This window comes from Dipteris shenzhenensis, chromosome 28 (assembly GCF_047967505.1).
Source record: "Dipteris shenzhenensis isolate YYH24624 ecotype China chromosome 28, Dip_SZ_1.0, whole genome shotgun sequence".
Lineage (NCBI taxonomy): Eukaryota > Viridiplantae > Streptophyta > Polypodiopsida > Gleicheniales > Dipteridaceae > Dipteris > Dipteris shenzhenensis.
The window spans coordinates 36,355,994-36,377,524 of NC_141623.1; the positions used below are offsets into that span (position 1 = coordinate 36,355,994).

At 40.4% G+C, this 21,531-nt stretch overlaps 1 protein-coding gene across 1 annotated transcript; it reads right to left on the minus strand.

The window, feature by feature from the left end:
• Positions 1–2,836: 2,836 nt before the first annotated feature.
• Positions 2,837–10,295, minus strand: LOC147883510 (altered inheritance of mitochondria protein 32-like). The gene is made up of 5 exons (XM_087399382.1): positions 9,835–10,295; positions 9,674–9,759; positions 9,277–9,582; positions 9,045–9,128; positions 2,837–3,432 (listed from the first exon to the last, which is right to left on the minus strand). Exons 1-5 carry the CDS (start codon positions 10,120–10,122, stop codon positions 3,051–3,053), a joined length of 1,146 nt encoding a protein of 381 aa, XP_087255508.1. The 5' UTR covers positions 10,123–10,295; the 3' UTR covers positions 2,837–3,050.
• Positions 10,296–21,531: the final 11,236 nt, after the last annotated feature.

Below are 21,531 nucleotides of genomic sequence, written 5' to 3' on the forward strand. Positions count from 1 at the left end.
GTCTCAAGCATAAACCATTGGACTGTTGAGGGGGGCATTCCTAAGCCCAAATGGCATCACTTTGTCAACATAAGCTTCCCATTTTGTGATGAAGGTTGTGTCTTGTTGGTCCTCATCTATCAAGGTTTGGTTGTAGCCATCCATAAAGTACACCGCATGGCCTACCACGAATCTAATATCCCATCTATAAAGGAAATGGAAATGGATCTTGCACTATCAACACATTCGACTTCTTCTAATCAATATAGACTCTTAGCTGCCATTTTCTTGGGAACAACAATTATAGGAAAAATGATGGATAGATTGGAGTTCAAGGGTCTTCTTACGCAGTGTATTCTCCTTCTCAATCTCCTATTAAGTTGACCGAGAACATGTTTTGTCATTTGGCAATCTTCTCGATGTATTGAGCTTCCTTCAACTCGATTGCCAATTGAAATAAGTCGATCTCCTCAATTAGGATTGAAGAGAGATTGAGTTATTCGTGATTGGGATACATTAAGTAATGATCATTTTTTATCGAGGGTAAAGAAGTCCAAGCCTTAACCAATCCTCATTGATTGCACAAAAGTCATTGACCCAGGCGGAAGATATATCCCCCTAGGACATTGAGAGTCACCTTAGCACATACCTCTCAATTTGGCAAGATGTTGATCAACCAATTATGCTCGAGAGTATGATGGCTTCATCTTGATCTTGTTGGCTAATTCTGGGAGATCAAATTTACTCTAGTGCTTCAATCATCTCCCATTTGATGGTCATATTCTTCAGATCACTAGTACCACATCATCTACCAAGAGTGTCTTAGTGTTTAGTATGATACTCTAGCCAACTGTCTGCACTCCTTGGAACTTTTCTTTGAGATATCCCTTGCAATATAGCGATATCCCTTGCAATATGGCACCACTTGCACTACCTACCTTACACTCAAAGAAATTTGAGCTCCTTCAAACTACTCCCATGCAAGACGTGTGATGATAGCACCACTCATAAGGTAACTAGCATAGCTAGATACGTAACAAGAATTGCTGCGTAAAGCTAGCTATCTTGCTCGCTAGCAGTTTGACCTGAATATATACAATACCATTAGGGATCATTACTGAATGATTGACACCCACACCATCAAACATTACCATGAACATTTATTTTGAAGATGGTGCCTTTATTTAATCTAACTTTTACAATTGAACAGCTAACCAAGCTATACATTACTAACATTAATTGTATGTGAGTTGCCAGTAAATATGTGGAGTCTAGGAGCGACAAGCTTTTTTTTTAAAAAAAAGAGCAACTCAAATGTTCACATTATCAAAGTCTCCACAATAGCATTTATCAATGTACTTCTAAGATTCCATCTTACAACGATTGCTAACCTCTGACCTGCCATTTACTTAATGATAAAGATACTCACCCTTGATATTTACAGACCTCGTGTGGCTTTGCATCAATAATAGTTCTATATGCTGTTTGCTTGGTATTGGTTCATTTCACATAGGCAATTCCACAATGGACAAACTACAAAGTAGGCCTCTCAAAAATACTGGTCAGATAATTTAAATAAGACTATTGACATTATTGCTTTAGTACCACCACTGCACAATAAAGCTACACCTTTAAAGTCTTATCCTGTTCTCAGTTGTTCCAACATATGCACAAAAATGGCCCTCTTAATACACATCATTTCAGCACATGAATAATGCACTGTATATTCATAAATTATTTGCGTTCTTGTAAAAGCACCCACATGCAAGGTCTACATAAAGATACGCAACTACCCATATGCTTTGATTCTTTCACTATCCATCACAATCATCCCAAATCATTGATATTATGCAACAATGAATATCCTTTGACTAGTTTATCACAAACAACTTGCATCAGTGATTATTTTCTTTATGAGCAGCTTTCAACGTTTTCCATGATTTTCATGACATCATTCAAGCAATTGAAAGCGCTTTTCAACCATGCACAGTTAGAAATACAAATAAACAGGCACAACAGAAAATAGCTAGAGTGCAATCCTTGAAACCTGCAAGCAGCAGTACAAAGAAAATGGTAGCTGTTTGTAAAGTTGGAACCAGCCCCTTAGGGTCAAAAAGAAAGTGTAGGCCATGATCTCAGAAACATAATGTCCCATACCCATATCACTGCTACACTGCAAACAAAACACACTATTTCATATGGCATTTGCTACAAAGGTTCCAGCACCTGAGAAGCAGAAAAAGGAGCAGTAGTAACAACAGCAGGGATGACCAATGCACGCCCCTAGCTATGAATCCCAAAAACAATAGACTTCTGTGGCTGATAGGCACAGGTAGCACTATTGTAAATGCAATACGTTTTTAGAAAACTCATTTCCTTGTGCAGTTACGATGAAAGCTGTCTTTTAAAAAATGCATAGCATTGACATATGTAGCTACATAGCATTAAAAACTATCTAGGAACAAAAATCACGTGGATGTCAGTAGCGCAACACAACAAAACCTTGGATAGCGCAACACAACAAAACCTTGGATAGAGCTCAAAAAGAGACCAATGATTTAAGCAATACGAGGCCTGAACCACAAGTTCCTAGAAATGTAGCCTACATCTTTGCCTCTTATATTCTGATAGCCTGAAAGAAATGAAGCACTTTATAATCAAATATTGCCATGAGATCATATACCCTCAATAATTTACAACTTTGGTTCACATAATAGATGCACATTTTTATCGCCAGCAACAATACACAGTACTAGAAATCAACAGTTATCAAGGAGATGTATAATTTTGCTTCAGAATTGCCACCAAAAGAGCACAAACCAAGGGAAGATCAATGGTCACCGTCCTGAAACATATCTGTGCAAACTTACTAATTAGCTCCCTTTACCTGATATAAACTCTGTTGCCAGCATCTTTTACAGAGAATACCATGAGTAATGGGTAATTTAGACTATTTTTTGTCCAACTCAACACTGTGTACATACTTGAAGAACTTTTGCGATATTATACCATATTGGAAGCTACTGGTTTCTTTATTAATTATGATGGAAGGTGCAGCAGTGTATTTGGGTTTAGGGTGGGTTCCTGCAAAGGCGGAAGGCAACCACAACAGCGGCCACTGCACCGGCGACTGCCAAGGCTGCAAATGTATCCCCCCTCTCCCATGAATCAAAACAAGAAGAAACATAGCTCCAAGAGTGACCAAAGCCACCACCTTGCTCTGTTTTGTCCTTACCACTCTTCTTATTCTTTTTCATTCTAACAGATTCAGTACTATCAGCCTTTTCTTGACAACAGCCAATGCTGCCATTGCCATTAAAATGGCCATTTGTCTCTTCATGTGACCGACTACAGAAACATCCCTTTTTCTCATCCTCTAGTAGTCCACCATTGACCTGAAGACGTCGTTGTTGAGCTTGTTTCTGATCTGCCTCAATAAGACCCATCTGGCCCCTGCAACAATGTTCAATATTCAGCGTGCAAAACTTTGGAAGCAATAAGGGCATACCATACATTGAACTTCTCTCAGAACGTAAGTAAGCTTTATCCAACCCCCTTCCATATGTGAACAGGATTTTTGATGCATCCCCGACAACTCCATCTTTACCCCCTTGCTGCGTAAGTGCATCTTCAATGTGCATGTATGCGAGTGCAGGTGCTTCCATGTAGCTACAAGGGTTCTAGCTTCAATCGGCCGCTTCTTAAAGTCACTTTTATGAGGCCATGCTTAGCCAAACAAAACAAGGAAAAAAGTGCACAAGTTGCAAAAGAGGTTCTACGTCGCAGAATGGAAGTGATGGTCTGAACCCAAATCCGATCTTTCTAGCGCTCAAACAGATTTTGAACTCTGGAAAGGAAGCTTCACGCCATTTATACAGTAAGCCTTTAAGATCAAGCAGGTAATACCATGCTGGGCATCTTTCTATGCCCCTTTCCTCAAATGTCATTTGTATCAGCACATGCTACGCTTCATAAATGTCCTTTGTATTGGCATATGCTACCACTTCTTTAAGCTACTTAGCTATGGCCAAGAGTGAGACTCAACGAATAATGTCTCCATGCTTGTTACAACTAAGGACTCTAATCATGCCACCTGTGTATCACCAGAGGACACTTGCACCAAGTATCACTTAGTGGATAGGGATGCAACAGCTGGGGTGGAGCAGATCCACACAACACACTATCTCAACATGTTTCACTGCTTCCCAAAGGGAAGAGGGTTCAATGTAATGGATTGCCTCATCCGGACCCTACCTCCACCTCATTCTTGTCTCAACCCTGGCACTAGGAGCCAATCACACGTATCTTGCCTTCATCATATAAACTGGACACTTACCATGATATCTGTATCCATATCCACCTCCACTATGATCTAGATAACCTCTATGATGCCAGCGTATGCACTCAGACATTCAACCTCTCCTCTCTTGAAGCCAATCTGTCTCATCCCAATAATGATGTGGTAACAGACACGGTCTTCTGACCTGGAACTGTATGGGCAATGACATGGCAGCCTGTGCAGGCTGCTGATGTGGCAGACATGCAACCTGGCCTGTCAGCTGACGACATGGGGGGTTGTTGGCTGGTCGGCTGTGTTATGTCCCCTTCTGGACATAATATGAGCTGGCACTAGAATGAGGTTAGGGACCTAGTGTGTATACCCTTAAGTTAGAGACACACTTGGGAATATGAGCCCATTGGAGTCCAAGCCTCATTCTATCCACCTCTTTTTGAAAAGGTGAAGAGTGGCATGGGCCTTGCATGGTCATGCCACATGTTGGGGCCCGGGGGTAGCACACTTCACTTTTGTGGAAAGGTGTGGTTGCCTATTCTGCATAAATGCTACACCACATCTTTGCTAAAAGCCAATTTTTCCACACTAAAAAATACTCGCTCTTCTCCTTCACGATTTTGTATCACACCAGGTGTCATCTGCCTATGATGGTTGGCATTTTGATTTATATTCCAACTTCAATGGCCCTATGGCCAAGTATTGTAAAATCACAGCAAATAATAAAGAGAAGACAGCTTCTGAGTTTGCTGAGTCATACTCTTTGTTATTTTTTAATTCAATGGAAATTGATCATCCTACGCATGATGATAATTTTATTGTTCTACAATGTATGATGAAGATGGACTTTTAATCTTTTTCATGTCATGGTCATACACGACATATATGCCAAAAAGAGAACTTCAATTTGTGCATAGGAAATGCACTGCATTCTGAAAATCCAGTTATAATGAACTTCTAAAATGTTGGGACAGCAAGGACATGGCGTTGAAATCAGCCCAGTCCATGGATGGCATGTGATCAGTGGACTCTAGCCCCACTAGCAAGGTTAAGGACTCAGCCTACGGTGGATTGCCCATTGCTATGGCTTCGATTTTACACATATACACTGCTGGAATTTCAGGTAAAATGTTGAATAAGGGGACAACTCTTAGATCAGCTTTGCATGCGGTAGACCATAGGATTGGGTTGCTTTTTTGGAGCTCAACAGGTATTTCAGCAACCATACCAGATGAGCTTGAAAGAGGAAGATGAAGCTGCCTGGAAACTCACTGAATATATCCGAATGGGACATATTCGTCCCAGCCAATCTCCTTATGGAGCACGAGTGCTACTGGTTGATAAAAAGGATACAACTATTCGCTTATACGTGAATGATAAAGGCCTTAACAAAATTACTCTTAAGAATTGTTAGAAATGGAAGCAAGAGAAGGCAAGAGAATGGAGATGAAGGAATCTGAACTGAAACTGCAGCAACCAAAACAAACTACAAACCTAGGGTAGTCATAGAGACAAAATCCTAGGATGGACCCTAACTAGGGTCAAAACATGTGTGGTGACTCACCCACCCACAAACTCAACCTCTAACTAAGGTTAGGGGGGAAGTTAATAAAGGGAAAAAGCGCCCCTAACCCTTATCATGTTGGCCACTGCCTTAGGAAATATGAATATTTCTAAGACCCCTTGCAGTGATAATGTCACAATGTACAAGGTAAATATCAATCACCAAACATATATAAGTTCAAAGCTATGCCAAAAGCCCCAAACTTTGGATGAGGAAACACTTTGGTAAATAGATCCGCCACATTCTCTTGCTTAGAGCAAAAGACCAAGCTGATATCCCATGCATGTAGCCGCTCCCTGACATAGTGATAGTGAATTTCAATGTGTTTCATACGGGCATGCATCACAGGATTCCGTGCCACGGCAATGGCACTCTGATTGTTAGTGAGGATCGGAGTAGGCTCCTCCAATGATGCATGAAACACCTCGCCAAACACACTCTACTGTGGTTGTGAAGGCTGCCCTGTACTCAGCTTCACAAAATGAGGTAACAACTGTAGAGTGCTTCTTGCTTAACTAAGAAATGCACGAGTGTCCAAGAAAGAAACAGTTACCAGTGATTGACTACTGAGTATCAAAGTCACTAGCCCCATTAAGCATGTAAATGGGCATCACCTCCCCTAAGGAAAGAGCAAACCAAGAGACCGGGTGCCTTGCAAATATCTGCACACATGCTTCATAGCCTGCCAATGAGAGGTCTTAGGGCTGTGCATAAACCTGCTCAGCTCTGAACACTGCATGCTGAATGTCAGTAGCCAGGTAAATGAGGCATCCTACAACCCAGTAGCATCAAACGGTTCATTAGCATCAACTTAAGCCCTGGCTCCATAGGGATGGAAATGGGCTTGCAATTCTGAAATCTAAAGAGTAAACTATTCCACGAGTTTCGGATTGAAATAACCCAATGCCTTTGTCATCCTACACAAACCGAATGCCCAAATAAGAATGAAGCAGCCCCAAATCTGACATTTCAAATTCCACTCTAGTACAGCCTTAAAATCTGCAATTTTTCCAGGATTTGTACGATTGAGCAGCATGTCATCGATATAAAGCACAATACTGAGCAAATCCCTCCCTTCTTTCCTGACATAGAGGGTGCTCTTGTGTGGACTATTCTGCATTCCCTGGCTGGCCAAAAAGGCATTAATCTTGGCATACCCAGCTTGGTTATCTGGCACACATACACAACATTGCTCTATGACGTACCACTCCACACCACCTACTTCGCGCATTAAATGTGCAGGCTGCATTATGTCGACTCCATAACCGGAGCCACGAGGGGTTGCGGGATGAGCATTTTGCACATCGACAAGAGGCCTTGGCTGTATGCCATGGCTTCCCTCCTGCTTGGAGTGCCACCACCATAGTGCCGATAGACAAAGCAGGGGACCCCATGGACACTAGGAACTACTGCACTCTCATGATTGATCACTAACCAAGATTTATGGTCAGTACTGAGAGAGAGAGAGATCACCTTGGGTAGCAGCACCTCGCGTCGCACATCAATAGCAAGTCGTCCGCGCCTCCAGCAGCCCTTTTCTCCCTTTTTCCAGGTCCCCCGCACAGCAACAGAGTTGAAGCAGTAAGCAGCAGAAGGCATTTTTAAGAGCAGTAAAAGTAGTAGGTTCGGGGAGGCAGTTCGCCATACCGACCCTAAGCTAGGCTGACACCTCCAGCCCAGCTCCAAGGGTCAAGGTACACTAAGGGGGAAGCCAGCCAAGGCCACCATGGAGAAGCAATGTGTCACCTCCACTCCTTCAACTCCTCCAGAAAAGAAACTCTCTTACTCTGCCAATTCTCCAGCTCTGACACCTTCCCCCCCCCCCCCAAATGCCCTGACTTTCCACAGATATCAGAGCAAGCTTGACCCACATGAGCAGATTTATTTCTTGGAGCGAGAACTTAGAGATGCGAAGCTCTGAATTGCTTCTTCGGAGAAGCAAGTCTTGGACATGAAGAGCAAGGGAAAGCAAGAGGTAAGCAAAATTCCAGGAAAAGCTACCAAGGAGCAAAGTTCTCATACAAACCAACAAGTTGAGAGGTACCAAGACATGGATTTCAGAGGGGCTCACCCCAACCCAGCTCAAAGTAAGGGACGTAGAATTAGCCAAAAAGAAAGAAGCTCGGAAAGAGGGAAAGAGGGCTGCTTATCGAGATGGATCAGGGGGAATAGCACTAATCAGAGACTTTAAACCTAGACCCAAAGACACTCTTAAAATGATTAAATGAAGACCATTTATGAGAGGACTAGAATATAGTAGTGTGCTATAATAATTCTGAGCTGCGATGCCTTGTGCAAGCCTTGTCCCTCTCTGATACTCAGAGATGTATTGGCGCTCTTTTTTTTAATGTGTACTTTGTCTCATAGGCCGTGAGGCCTTCCGAAGATAACTCTCTCTCTCTCTCTCTCTCTCTCTCTCTCTCTCTCTCATGCTAGGAGCTGACCACTCAAATCTCCTTCCACAGAGTCCTCACCCAGCCCATCCCACCTCTTCTCCACCTGCGTACTTCTGATAAGACTTCAACCACTCCCTAGATCACAGCTATTGTAGCCACTTGGCCACGTTATTAGAGCCCATCAACAGCCAGCCAACACTTCATGACAAAGCCTGACCCCTGACGTATGCCATGACACCGCACAGCACTCCATCCCTTACACAGTCGAGTTGACAGTCAAGGGTCTGTCTCACAAACAGACAAGTTGAGACTCGGCATCCCAAACACAAATGAACCAGGTGCCATCACAATGAGAGCTCCAAAGGTAACTTCAACATGTATATCATGGATTGCATCACACCAACATAAACTATCACATGTTTGCTACGAATGTCATTAACAAATTAAAATGGGCCCACGTCACTTAGTACTTCAGCATTTAGAGATCCATACACATTTGCCTTTTATATTACTACTTTGGAGGCGGAGAATGGATCATCTTAGCACTAGAATCTGAATTGCCCATAAGAAAATTTGGAGTAGTTTTTCCTCCATATGGGCACTTGCCTCTCTAATGGGGAACAGTACATGTTTAAAGTAGGCTGACTCCTCTTTCTTGAGATCTATGCGAACTCTAAGGTCCTTTTTTAGGGAGACGGAATATGAGAGCTAGTCTTTAACCTAATTGTCAACTCAGTCCAACCGTACCTAGTACTTGAACAAGTATAGCAGTATTTTAAAAACTTTAAGGTGTACAAGAATAGCAGCGACGAACCTCCAGAGCTTGTCTATGATCGTGCCTTTGCCAATATGATCATCCAAAAGAATGGCAACATCCTCCGGGGCAACGTATCCATACCTAAATAAGAACGTTAAGCAATTTGAACATTCCGGATGTCAGACTCCAAAAAGTGTAAAAGCTCAACTACGAATGAACAATCACAGTTTGAGCGACAACAAGCAGCAGAGATGCGCGCTACAAATGATGATCAAACCGCGTGACTCACCAATGGCCGGAAATTTCACCGCTGGCATCCGGGCTGTAGATGATTACGTTGCCTGCATACTTATGGCCACCGATGTGCGAACATGGTCTTACAAAGATCTGGCCGTCGAGGCCCCGTAGGGAGATCTCATTTTTGAATTTTTCAATGAGCACAGGTCCGCAAAAGCCACAACGCTTATCACGGCTAGCGTGAGCACAAACGAAAACATGAGCGCCCTCAAGCTTTTCTGGCCTCCCAGAGGGCCATTCTCTCTCCTTAACAAGAACTTCGTCCACGAAACTTTGGATATCAAAATGCGTCAATCCCCTGCCATAACAATAGATCATTACTGTCAGACGAGAGCGACAATAGCTAATACGGGCGCAAATTCCAAACGGATGAATAAATAATCACTTACTTGTAGCGGACCATATCAGGGAAAATTAATACATCTCCATTCGATGAATCCGTGCCATCACGGCCTTCGCAAATTGTGAGACGAGTCTGCCAGACCGTGCGTCAGAAAAGATCCATCAATTAAGTAGGCATTGCAAGGCAAGGAATTGATTAGCGTCGCACCTTTTTCAGCATGTCGTTCTTGCGCTCCTTGAGGGTAGCGGCAAGAAGGCGGGGGAGACGATCGAAGTCTGCAGCTTCGACCTGCGGGGGCCAGCTCATGGCCTCCTTGAAGCACAGGAAGACATGACGTTCGTAGTGGTGCACAGTCCCGGCCAAGGCGCCCTTGAACATTTCAGGCCGGGTGAAGCCGAGCTCGGAATCGAGACCAATTGGGGGGGGGGGAGCCTGAGAATCGGCAACTGGAGCAGGGACATCGGGATCGACGGTAGGGGGAGAGGAAGAAGCCATGGGGGGGAGGAGGGATCGGAGGGCAGGGGGAGAGGAAAGGATGCGAGCAGGGAGTTTGAGAAGAGCCAGGATCAAGAGAGGAGAGGGGGGATCGCCATAGCCAAAAAGCTTGAGGATCAACAGAGAGCTTGTTTGAAGGGAAGAGCTCGGTCCGCCATAGCCAAGAGCTTCACAAACAAACAACAGCTTCACAAACAAACAACAACAGGGAAGAACTTTTAAAAGGGTCACATTGAACAAGTTTTCCTTTTCTTCACGTGTTTAAACTTTTAATCGCATAGACCTTGTCAACTCTCTCGTGTGTGTTACGATGTATGGATGGGGTGTTTTTTTTTTTTTTTTTCACAACAAGGATACATACATTTAAACCAACCTCTTCCCTTTCCAAATCCCTCCTTCCACAAATCATACGTTTGCCTGCCCCTCCCTCGCATACAATTTTGTGATCATTCCCTTTTGGAGTCACGAGCAGTCGTGTGCTCTCGGAAAAGGATAGCCCATGTAGATGGAGCCCTGAAAGTGTCCTTGCAATAAATTGCTCAACATTGCCTGAGAATGTTTTTTTCGAATGCTTCCACCTCTCGGCAAGGGTCCGTCAGAGGAAGCTCTCAGAGGTATAGGGAATGTCAATTTTGGTTTCCATGCTTTGTGCACTCTTGCACTTTGCTAGCTTACCCTCAATTCTCGACCAACACCACATTGCAAGGTTGGAGGCTCTAGCTAGGGGACAACAGGACTCAAGCCGCGAGCATTGTGGTGCCCAACAATGTAGAACCTTTAAGTACCTTTAAGAGCTCTCTATATCATCTAACTTTTGCTTGGCTCTAGGCTAGATCCACTACTGCACAGCTCAAACAATTCTTGCTCCCCTCCACTCCATGCTTACTACTAAGAGGTCCTCTAGCAGTTCTCCCAATTGTAGCTTTGCAACCAACCCCAAATATTGGCTAGCAATCAGGATGAATGTTCTCCTTGGCAACTCGATTGCTATCTACCCACATTTTTTGCACGTCATTACTTACGTTAGCAAAAGAATTATTATGACCGAGCCAACAAAGATATAAAGACTTATTCACTAATAACATCCATAATACTATGGTTAACCTAAAATTAATACATTTTCCCTTTGCACGCACATTTTTTGTACATCAATGGCCTTCTTAGAAATATGAGTGCTCGATCAAAGCTTTCTACAACTTCTTTTTATTGCCTTTGGAGACTTTTTGAAGTTGAGACTTTTTTATGTCTTTCCATAGCCCAATTCAAAGCTAGGACTAAATGAGAGTCTCGTATATTATTCTAAATATGTATCCCTCTCAATGTTCTTATTTCAAACCTTTTGTTTGAAAATATCTCCATAAGTAAAGCTTCACTACGTAAACAACCTAAGAAGCACTTACAAGGTGCACAATATAAATTCAAACATTCAAGGTTGAGAATGGAGAAGATGCTCACTTGCAACTAGATGTTCTTATGATTGGGACGTTGTATTTTTATAAGACAGTTGTTCTTTTCTCCATACATCCCAAAAAATCAATTCAAGACTTCAAACTTGATGCTCCTATTTGAAGTCTTTTTTCAGTGGACTTGGGTGTGGGACCATATTGAGAATAAGCCTTTTTGTAACTAATGTACTAATATATAATATGCAATAAAATGTGTATGAGTAAACAACTTTATTGTACAATTATTGCTTGACTTGGAGAACTTATCATTAACGCAACCCTAGCATCTCAATAACAAAAACGTTTCGTTGCAAGGGCCTGCAGTGCCCTTTGGTGGCTAGTTTCATTACACTTTGGCTAAAATTGCATTCCTTATGTTATTTCTATTCATTGTGTTTTGGAATTACTATCAATACCATTGTAAATTAGTTAATTTCATGATAAGATATGCTAGAAATATACTTCAATGTAGACACATGTAAGAATAAAAGTATGGAGGTTGTTGATTGGGCTAGCTGATTAATCTAAAACAAGTACGGAAGTGACCTAAATGCAAAGTCTTGTTAATAAGTATAATCAAAAGACTAAAACGTGCAATTCCATACTATAGTAACAAAGTTGACCGTTGTTATGACCCTAGTCAATCGGTCAAGAATAGATAAAGAAGTGAAACATTTGTTAATACACTATAAAATGCCAATTACAGTCTTTATATCCTTCTTAATATGCCAAAAGCATAGTGTTGCAGATTACACTTGTAAAATGAAACTTGCATCAATAGGGGAGTTATATTAGACGCATCATGAAATGACATCCATAACAGTGTAACCAATGTGTAAAAATTTTCACTAAATATGCATATTAAACGAATCTATTTTAGTTGAAATTTTTTGCACCGTTTAATGCTAGCTCTACTAGTGCTATTTTTCCATTAAGTATATAAGTGGTTGGCTGGGCTTTCTTTCATCTCGATAGGGGCTTGATAGTTCTACTAAGTCTATACAAGCATATTGAAGCAACTCTATTATATCTTCCCCGACTTAATCCCCACCAATGTAATCCCCATTCATATTTTCCAATCTCTTTCATCTCCTATCACCCAGCATCCATTTGTGTCTCCATTTGCATTGGAGTTCATCTTAATTCAAGTCTTCTTTTTCTTTTTTCTTCCAAGTTTGATCATATGACATGCATTATCTCTTTATAAGGATTCACATATATTTAATAGTGTTATGGGAAGTGATATTAATCGATTTTGAAATGTAGATTGATGATGATGATAGTGAGGCAGACTGTGATGCAAATATTATTCATGGTCTTCAATGTGGATGCCCTACTTCTCAACTACCATAATAATATGCTAACTTAATCAAAGAGAAGTCACCTACGCTATATTAATCACTAAGATCATATACCAATGATGCACTAATTTGATCAAAGAGAAGGCACCTGCACTATATCAATTACTAAGATCTAGTATAATAATGATGCCCAATGAAGAGGGGAAAATATATGATGGTGGACTTTATTATATGTTTGATTATTGGTTTCGCAATCATATGATAATCAAGGACATCAAACAAATGACAATGCCAAGTTAAAAAATAATCCACAACTCCAATTTGTGAAAGTGTATCTATATCTAGACTCTCAACAAGTCTTTGATCGTGAATGTACAAACACATTTTTGATGAAGTAATACTATTAAAACAATCTAGATGGAGAAATGATGTTGCATCAGCACTCTTCAAGTAAGTCAAGACCATTTGTGCTATGGATTTTTTTCTTTTTTGGGTTAGAAATTTTTTAACTCCAGTGATAACATGTTTAAGTTCAGTTATTTCTATATCTTGTAGATTATTGCATATCTATTGTTGGAACGTTTTTTCTCTGCTAGTCTTCAGATTCAAATCCAACAACAAGGAAGAAATAACTTCTTTTTCATATGGGTGAGGATCCTTAGTGATCATCAAGATACTTAGTTGACACTCTTCAACGTCAACAAATTGATATATCAAGTCAAAGTTATAGGAGTATGAAAATGTCCTCTTAATGGTATCAACACTTATCTACTCTACAGGATCAAGGCTATGCTAAATAAAAGAGGTATGCACACTATCAGCTCTTCCTATCTTGTCTACATAATTTGAATTATCCCTATCAAAGAGCAGATATGCATTAATGCACAGATTGAGTTCACTTGAGACATTCAAATAGAAACAAAGGAAATGTTGAAAGGCTATATAGTTTGAAGAAGTCATTTGCAAATCTATTTATATTCTTTAGTGAGTAAATATTGTTGTCATCCACTATACAAGAGGAGGAGGAGACATCATTCAAGTCTCCCTCCTACTTCGCTTTGTCGTAAACCAATTGGAGCTTCAAGCTCCTCTACAAACTCAAATATCTATCAATATCCACCCACTTCCTCTATACAACTGTGCATTGATTTAGTACTACATCCTACTTATAATGCTCACTTGCATCCATGTGGTTTTCCTTGAACTGCCACATCAGATGCATTACATGTATAATGTGTAACATCTTATTACAATAAAATGATCCCAAAAGAATAGGATACTTCATGTAAAAGACATAGATCACTCAAATTTGACCCAAGGTTACTGAAGCAACTTCTCCAGTGTCTCTATCTTGGTTTTCAATTTGTATCTTTCCTCACAAATTGATTCCAGTTGTGATTGAAGAGGAGCATGCACACTCTCTCTCTTATAGAATTCCTCAATCAGACTCATGACTTATTTTTTCTCAATTGCCAACATGGCATTCGTTGATTGGTTCTCTTATTGGCTCTTTTAGAGTTAAATTGTGATTAGCTCCGCATCCCTCTTCTAACGAAAGTCCTTCGTCAATGGCTCGATCTCTTTTAGTTGAATCCTATTTCACATCATTCAATTGATTTTCTAGTGCTCAGATCATTTGCCCTCTAAAAATTCTCTCTCGTAGCCATTTCTAAGTGAAAGGCTTCCTCCCAAAACTTGGTCTTCCATTTTTGTGCTCCAGACTTTTGTACCTATGTTATGTCCTACTGCTATGGCCAAGCCTGTCTGCTTATCATTGCAGAGGCCATCTTAGACAATCTCTTGTGGCCTTCTGCATCAAAATTTTATTCCTAATTTATCTCTCAAACTTGTTATCCAATCCTATGGACTCATTAATGAGCATAGCCTCCCACTCTTTGAGTTGCTTGTACTCCTTTGTAGTGGCTCAATGTCTCGCTTTGAAGGTATGACACTTGATGTTCTTTTTTTAATTCATTCTCATGATCATCTTTTTCAATCTCATTATAATTAGAGGACTCTTCAAGAGGTACCCTTGTATCTTGTCACTGAGGAGAAGGGATTTTAGAGTGAGATCGAAATCTTTTGAGGAATGAGATATTCTTGATTGATTTTTGGATACTAAGATAATGGTTGTGAAGGCAGAGATATTGGAGGTAAGGGAATTTCATCTTGATCAAATCGGGGAGGAGAGAGGGATGTTCTAGTTGAAAGGTAGAGGAAAGAGGGATATCAAGCATTTAATAGGTTGCCCTTCTCTGGCGACCTTCTTTACTTAGGAATTGGTGGAGGGGTTGAACCTTCATAATCATCTACGTTGATGAACTTTGTCACCTTGCTTGATCTAGGTGCTCCCATTTTGTGCAGTTTGCTCTACAATAGCCTCTTTACCTTAGTGCAACTTCACTTGTTAAAAAGAATAATAAGGCTTCACGCTCTTCCAAACCACTCAAAGGACATAATTTTGGCCTATTCTTTCCACATGCTTGAACTAGATTTCCAAGAAAAATCTTAGTCTTACAACAATCACTACTTTTACATGTAGTGACATCACTTTTCCAAGACCCCCCTCAATGCCTAAATGTTGAATGGATAGCTTTGGATAGATTAACTGAGCATAGGGATAAGCCTTTGACAGGGAGAGGGATTGTTGGAGAGAGGGAGAGAGTTTTTTAGTGAAATTTTATTATTTTCCAAACGATTGTTATAAAAAAGCAGAGTTTTATCTTGAAATTATGAAGTTGTTTCTTAGTGGTTTTTAATTAAATTTGAAAGAGAGAGAGAGAGAGAGAGAGGTGTTTTGGCTATAATTGTGTTGTTTTTGAATTGTAGTGTTGTTACTTTTCATCCTTTTTGGATTTTTCTTCTCTAGTTGAAAGCAATATTTCTATCTATAAACCAGCCAAAATCATGTTTCAATAATAAGCATGTTGAGATCCTTTTCCTTGAAGAATGTCTATGTTAGAAGCTCAAAGTCTTTTTAGAAACCATCAAGCTTGTTGTATTAGTTTTTGTTTTTTTCAACTTGAGATATTCTCAACATGATATTAAATATTTTGATATTGTTTATGTCTTTTGTAGGTATCATGTCGAACAAACAAACTTTTGGAGAAATCCATGTCTTTGGAAAGCCCACATCGGAGGATGCTTCCACTAGGATCCAAAAGATAAGGTTGGAAAAGAAAGGCACCAAGGAACCAAAGAAAAGTGCCAAGGATCCAAGTCTTGAGGTGCAATAGCTTCAATAGATTTATGATGTTTCTGCTGCTTTTGATGAAGGTTCGTTGCAAATTCAAAAATTATGGGACATATCGGAAGCACACAATGACATTGATTCAAAATGGACCATCAAAGTTGACACTGATATGGATGAGATGACTTTGTTGCTTCCAAAGGCACTTCCCACTGAAAGATCAGTTTTTAAGCCAATAATAGAGATCAAAGATATTGCAAGAAGCGAGTCCAATGAGGAAAGTGTTGAAATGCTTGGGATTTATAGCAATAAGAAACCTATTGTTTGTATTTTTATGGAGGATAGTTACTATCTATATGTAATTTCTAATTTTCTATGTTTGTCATTTTCTTTTGAATACTATGAGAGATTCAATTTTGTTTTGTGTGTCCAGGATCTTATTCATCACTTGACAAAATCAAATTGTGGAGGTTTATGAAACAATCAAGGAGATGGAGGTATCAACTTCCAATAGTGATTCTGAGGAGCATATAGAGGAGGGTTATGAAGAAGATACCGCAACATCACCAATCAAACCAATAGGTTCTTCAAAGCCAAAGGAAAGGGATCTTTTCGTGTTGAAGCTGAAAATTTTGGCTCTACTGCACATGGATTAAGAGCTCCCACAGGTTCACATGGATTGAGAGCACCTTCTCTTTCAGGTCATCATGGATTGAGCACACCGCTCCCTAAAAAATGACCTCTATTGGCTACAAGTGCGGTTCCTCTAGAGTCTTATGAGGATGTTGTTGAGGAGACTCCATTTATTGCACAAGGGAAAAAACGGAGTAAACCGGGATCAAAGGCTCCAAAAAGGAGATTACAGCCAATGGATATCATTGAAATCCCAACCAATGGTGAGCTACAAGTACCAAGAGCTAACATTGGAGATGGCACCTCAAATACACTTCAAAATAGAGTCCATGCAAAGGTACAAGGAGATAACCTTGTGGATCAACAAACTTTCTTCTTGCACATTGATCATGTTATCAGACCTCCTATTGATCTTGGCACTAGCCTTCGGCCATTTGACGTGCGTGCAATATATCATTTCCATATTGAGAATTTGAAGACAAGAATAAAGGAAAATTTGCATGCACAAGTTGTGAACTACATTGTGCTCGTGGATCCAAAAGATTGTCTTAACAAGGCATCTTTTGATCGCCGGAAAGCAAATGATTATAACTACTTTGTTCTTGGAGGCTCCCATTTAGCAGAGGCAAAAAGGCAATTGAATATTGAGTTTCCACGCAACTCTCGTTACAAGACATGTAACTGTACAGTTTATGCTGGTTTGACTAATAAGGAGGCAAACCTACCAGCTTTTGATCATAATAACAACAGTGAGTATAGGAAGTCCATGTCTTCGATAGAACGGGTTCGTTTCTATCACAATGAGTTCGTCACCAAACTCAAAGAGGATCGTTCTTTGATCATTCCAGAGTTTTGCTTGTCTTTGTTGAATGAGACTCGGATTTCCGCAACAATTAAAGATCTGTCAAGGCCAAGTGACACCTTCAAATCATGGGACAGGATGTTTCAAATTGCATTTCGTAGTGGAGAAGTTTGGGATCAGATAGATGCAATTTTTTCAAAGTGGGAGAATTTTGAAATCAAAGGGCAGAGAAAACTCATACCTAAAGGAGTCAAGAAAGAAACTCAAATCTTGAAGGAATTACCTAAAGTGATTTGAGCTACAGCATGGAAGAGCATGCAAGGGTTTAAAGATGAGATTCTAATTAAGTCTGTGCTTGGCAGAGTGGTGTCTGGGGATCTCTCTTTGGATGAAATGGGCAATAAATTTGATGAGTAAGTAAACTTCTCTCCTTTGCATCATGTCTCTCCTTGATTTTACATTAATATCTTTACAAATAATGTTTCAATAGACTTTGTTTCAACTATAAAAGAGAGATGAATTATACATGTGTTTTCAATGCAGGCATAAAATATACATGAGAATGTAGGAAGCAATGATCCGGCAATTGAACATGCTTGATTGGGATGTTGTTCAGGAGGAGTATCCAGAGAGCAACAGGATGGAGAGCTTGGCTCCATATTTCAATGTATTCAAAAGCATGGTATGTCAAATTTGTTATAGATATGTTAATGGAATTCTAGATTTGTAATGTTCAAAATATTGAACCATTATTTTGACAATAATCTTCAAAAATGAAGCAAGAAGGGATCTGAGAGTAGTATGGTGCCTACAAGCTGTAAGCAATTGATTGACCGCTGCAAAAGAAAAAGAGCGTCGAGCTTAACAACAATCTATCATTGTTAGTGATGCCATGTTAGAGTTTGACAAGGGAAAAAATCATCCACCAAACTTTTATCGTGCCCTCAACCGAGATTCCAATGAATTATCAAAGATGGCTCCAAAGAATGAGTAGACGTTGGTCATTGCAGAAATACCATATGGATTTAATGTTCCCGGATCCACCTTTGATGAGGTCCCTTACAAAGTGAAAGAACTAATGAGTCTTATTGACTAGTTCATGTCAATTACAATGGCAATGCTTTAGCGTGTCGTAATTTTTTATTCAGACTTGCAGTTCGGGGCAATGATGAGTGTCATCAATGATAAATGTGTTGGACGTGACCACCTTTATTGGTGAGTGCAGTAATGAAATGCAAAGATTTTTTTTGATCAATTATTATTGTTATAATTGTGTTTTCTTTTGATAAATGTAAAACTTATTTTTCTTGTATGTCGTAGGGTGAAACCCAATGTGAGACAAATGAAAGGACATCAATTCACGTCTGCTACAAAAAACATTTCAGTTGGGTATTGGTCCATCGATGGAAAAAAAAGAATTGGTCACATCAATTTTCCTCCATCTACTCCATTTACCCCTGATCATTTCATTATTCTAGTTGTGACGAAGAAGCTCAAGCATGTGACCATGGATAAGAATGGGGAGATAGTAAATCCTTATCAAAAACCACAACTCCTAATTAATCAGCTCATAGATCTATTTTCAAATGAGCATGAGTGGATACTCGATCTATTTGTTGGTTCAAGCACAGTCATATCATGTGCCTTAAAAAAGGGCCAAAATGTAATTCTAGTTGAAAAAGATCCTATTCAATGTGATTATATAAAGAAGAGAGTGACTGCTCTTCATTACTTGCTTGATGGAGCTTGTGGGGGTTAAAGGTCACTGTGCCTTTACCCTGGTTATGTACAATACTCAAACACATATATAAATGAATGAAAAAGAAGATTAGGGTGGTTCTGCACCCACCAAAACTTGTGTGGCTCTCTGTCTCTCTCTCTCGCTCTCTCTCCCTCTTCCGTTCTTGCTTTCGTTGAGAGCACTCTCAACTGGTATCAGAGCCCGGGTGATCTAGCTGAGCGTGCGTGAATGCTTGAATCTCAACAGCTCTGTGGGAGGAAGGAGAAGCTCTATGGGAAGCTTTGTGGGTGACTTTACTTGCATCCGAGTGTGCAGAGACCTTGGAGGAACCTTTGGAAAAGTCACTTTGGCTTTGCGAAGTGGTTTTGAGAGCCTGTTAAGAGCTTTCAAAGAAAAAGTCGTTTTTTGAGCTTTTCCCTGTTCCGTTCGATGACAAAGACTCCGTATTGACTTGTAGAGGCAACTATTGCTTGCTTTTGGTGTCCACATTACTTCAGGAGCCTGGAAACACCTTCATTCCTGAATCTGGGATCATTTCAGTGGATTTCTGACTCACTGTGTCAATTCCTACGTTTTTTGCCCGGGTGTTGGAACTCAAGTTTGGAGCAACCATTTGCAAATCTATCAGTTCCGGTGGACTCAGGAGGTCCTAAAACTTCTATGTTGCTCATCATTCGCACTCCGGTGGAGTTTACAGATGGCTCTATTTCCAAAAACGTTTTTCAGTCTGTGTGTTGGACCCAGTGATTGAGACCACGATTTCCAAAACCGTCTGTCCCATTGCGTTCCGGACGCCCAAAAACCCCTACCTATCAGTTCTTGCGTGATTCGATGGAGGATTTTCAGAGTTATAAATCTCTGTGTATTCGATTTCGTCTCTCTGTTATGCATTTTTCATACTAAGGTTTTGAAACCTTAGATTTATGCCACATGGCAGTGGATAAGTGTTGACTCCCATTTCTCACTCATCGGTTGGGATTTTGGAGTTCTGGCAGAAGAGAGATATTTGCAGATTTTCTTGCTGAGTCCGATTATGCAATGGCGCCCATGTTTTGAAGCATCTCAGGCTCTATTTTTAGTAGCGCTCATTACCGTGGGACTATGATTTCTTGAGCATACCTTATGCAGATCACTCTGGTTGCAGTTTGAGCAGTGTGCGCTCATTCGTGGTATGCATTGGGTTGCAATGGATGATTTATAGGCCATTTGGATGCATTGCGGTCCTTGTTGGATGCGCTGATAGGCCCAAATTGCCTTGTGGGATGCTATTTTTTATGGATGCTTTGCACATGGATGCTATTTTATGCTGAGGGACAGCTTTGACACATTGTTGGTGATGCACTGATAGTGCTATGCTCTCTTGGATGAGATATAATTGATGCATATGCCAGTGGACGTTGTTTATGCTTGAGTCATTTGGCACTTATTGGCATTTTCTTTTGGGCCAGATTTGCTCATATGGATGCATAGTATATGCACATGAGTCAGATGCATCTTTTGATGCTTTGAGCTTTGAGTTTTTTGTGATATTTCACTCTATTGTGGCATACACATTTGGGTGCACTTGGTATTTGGTGTGATTCTCTCTTGCCGGCACTAGCATTTGGGATTTTGCTTTATTTGCATCATGGCATCCTCTTCCATGCCTGAAAAGGAGTTTTTCAGCATTAAAAAGTTTGATGGGACAAACTTTTCTTTGTGGAAAGAACAGATAAGGGATGTGCTTATTCAAAAGAAGCAGATTAAACCCTTGGTAGGGATTGAAGCTAAGCCTGCAAATATGTATGAGGATGATTGGAATGAGTTGGATGCATTAGCAAAGTCTACTATTAGACTTCATCTTGCAGAGTCAGTTTATTTCACAGTAGTAAATGAGCAGACTACGGAAGATTTGCGGAAGAAACTATGTGCCACTTATGAAAAGGAAACTGCCTCTAATAAAGTTTACCTCATGAAGAGGTTGTTTGAGCTGCAAATGAAGGAAGGGGTCTCCATTGCTTCTCACTTGAATGAATTCAATCTTATTTTCAGCCAGCTTCAGGCTCAGAAGATGAATTTTGATGCGGAGACTAAGGCAATATTTCTCTTATGTTCATTGCCATCCTCATGGGATACCTTCCGTATAGCTGTCAGTAACTCTGCACCTGGTGGAGTACTGAAATTTGATGATGTTGTGGGTAGCTTATTGGCCGAGGAGATTAGATGGAAGTCTATGGATGGCAACAAGCAGGATGCAGCCTTAAATGTGCAAAGGGGCAGATCACAGTTCAGGGGGAAGTCCCAAGAAAGAGGGAAGT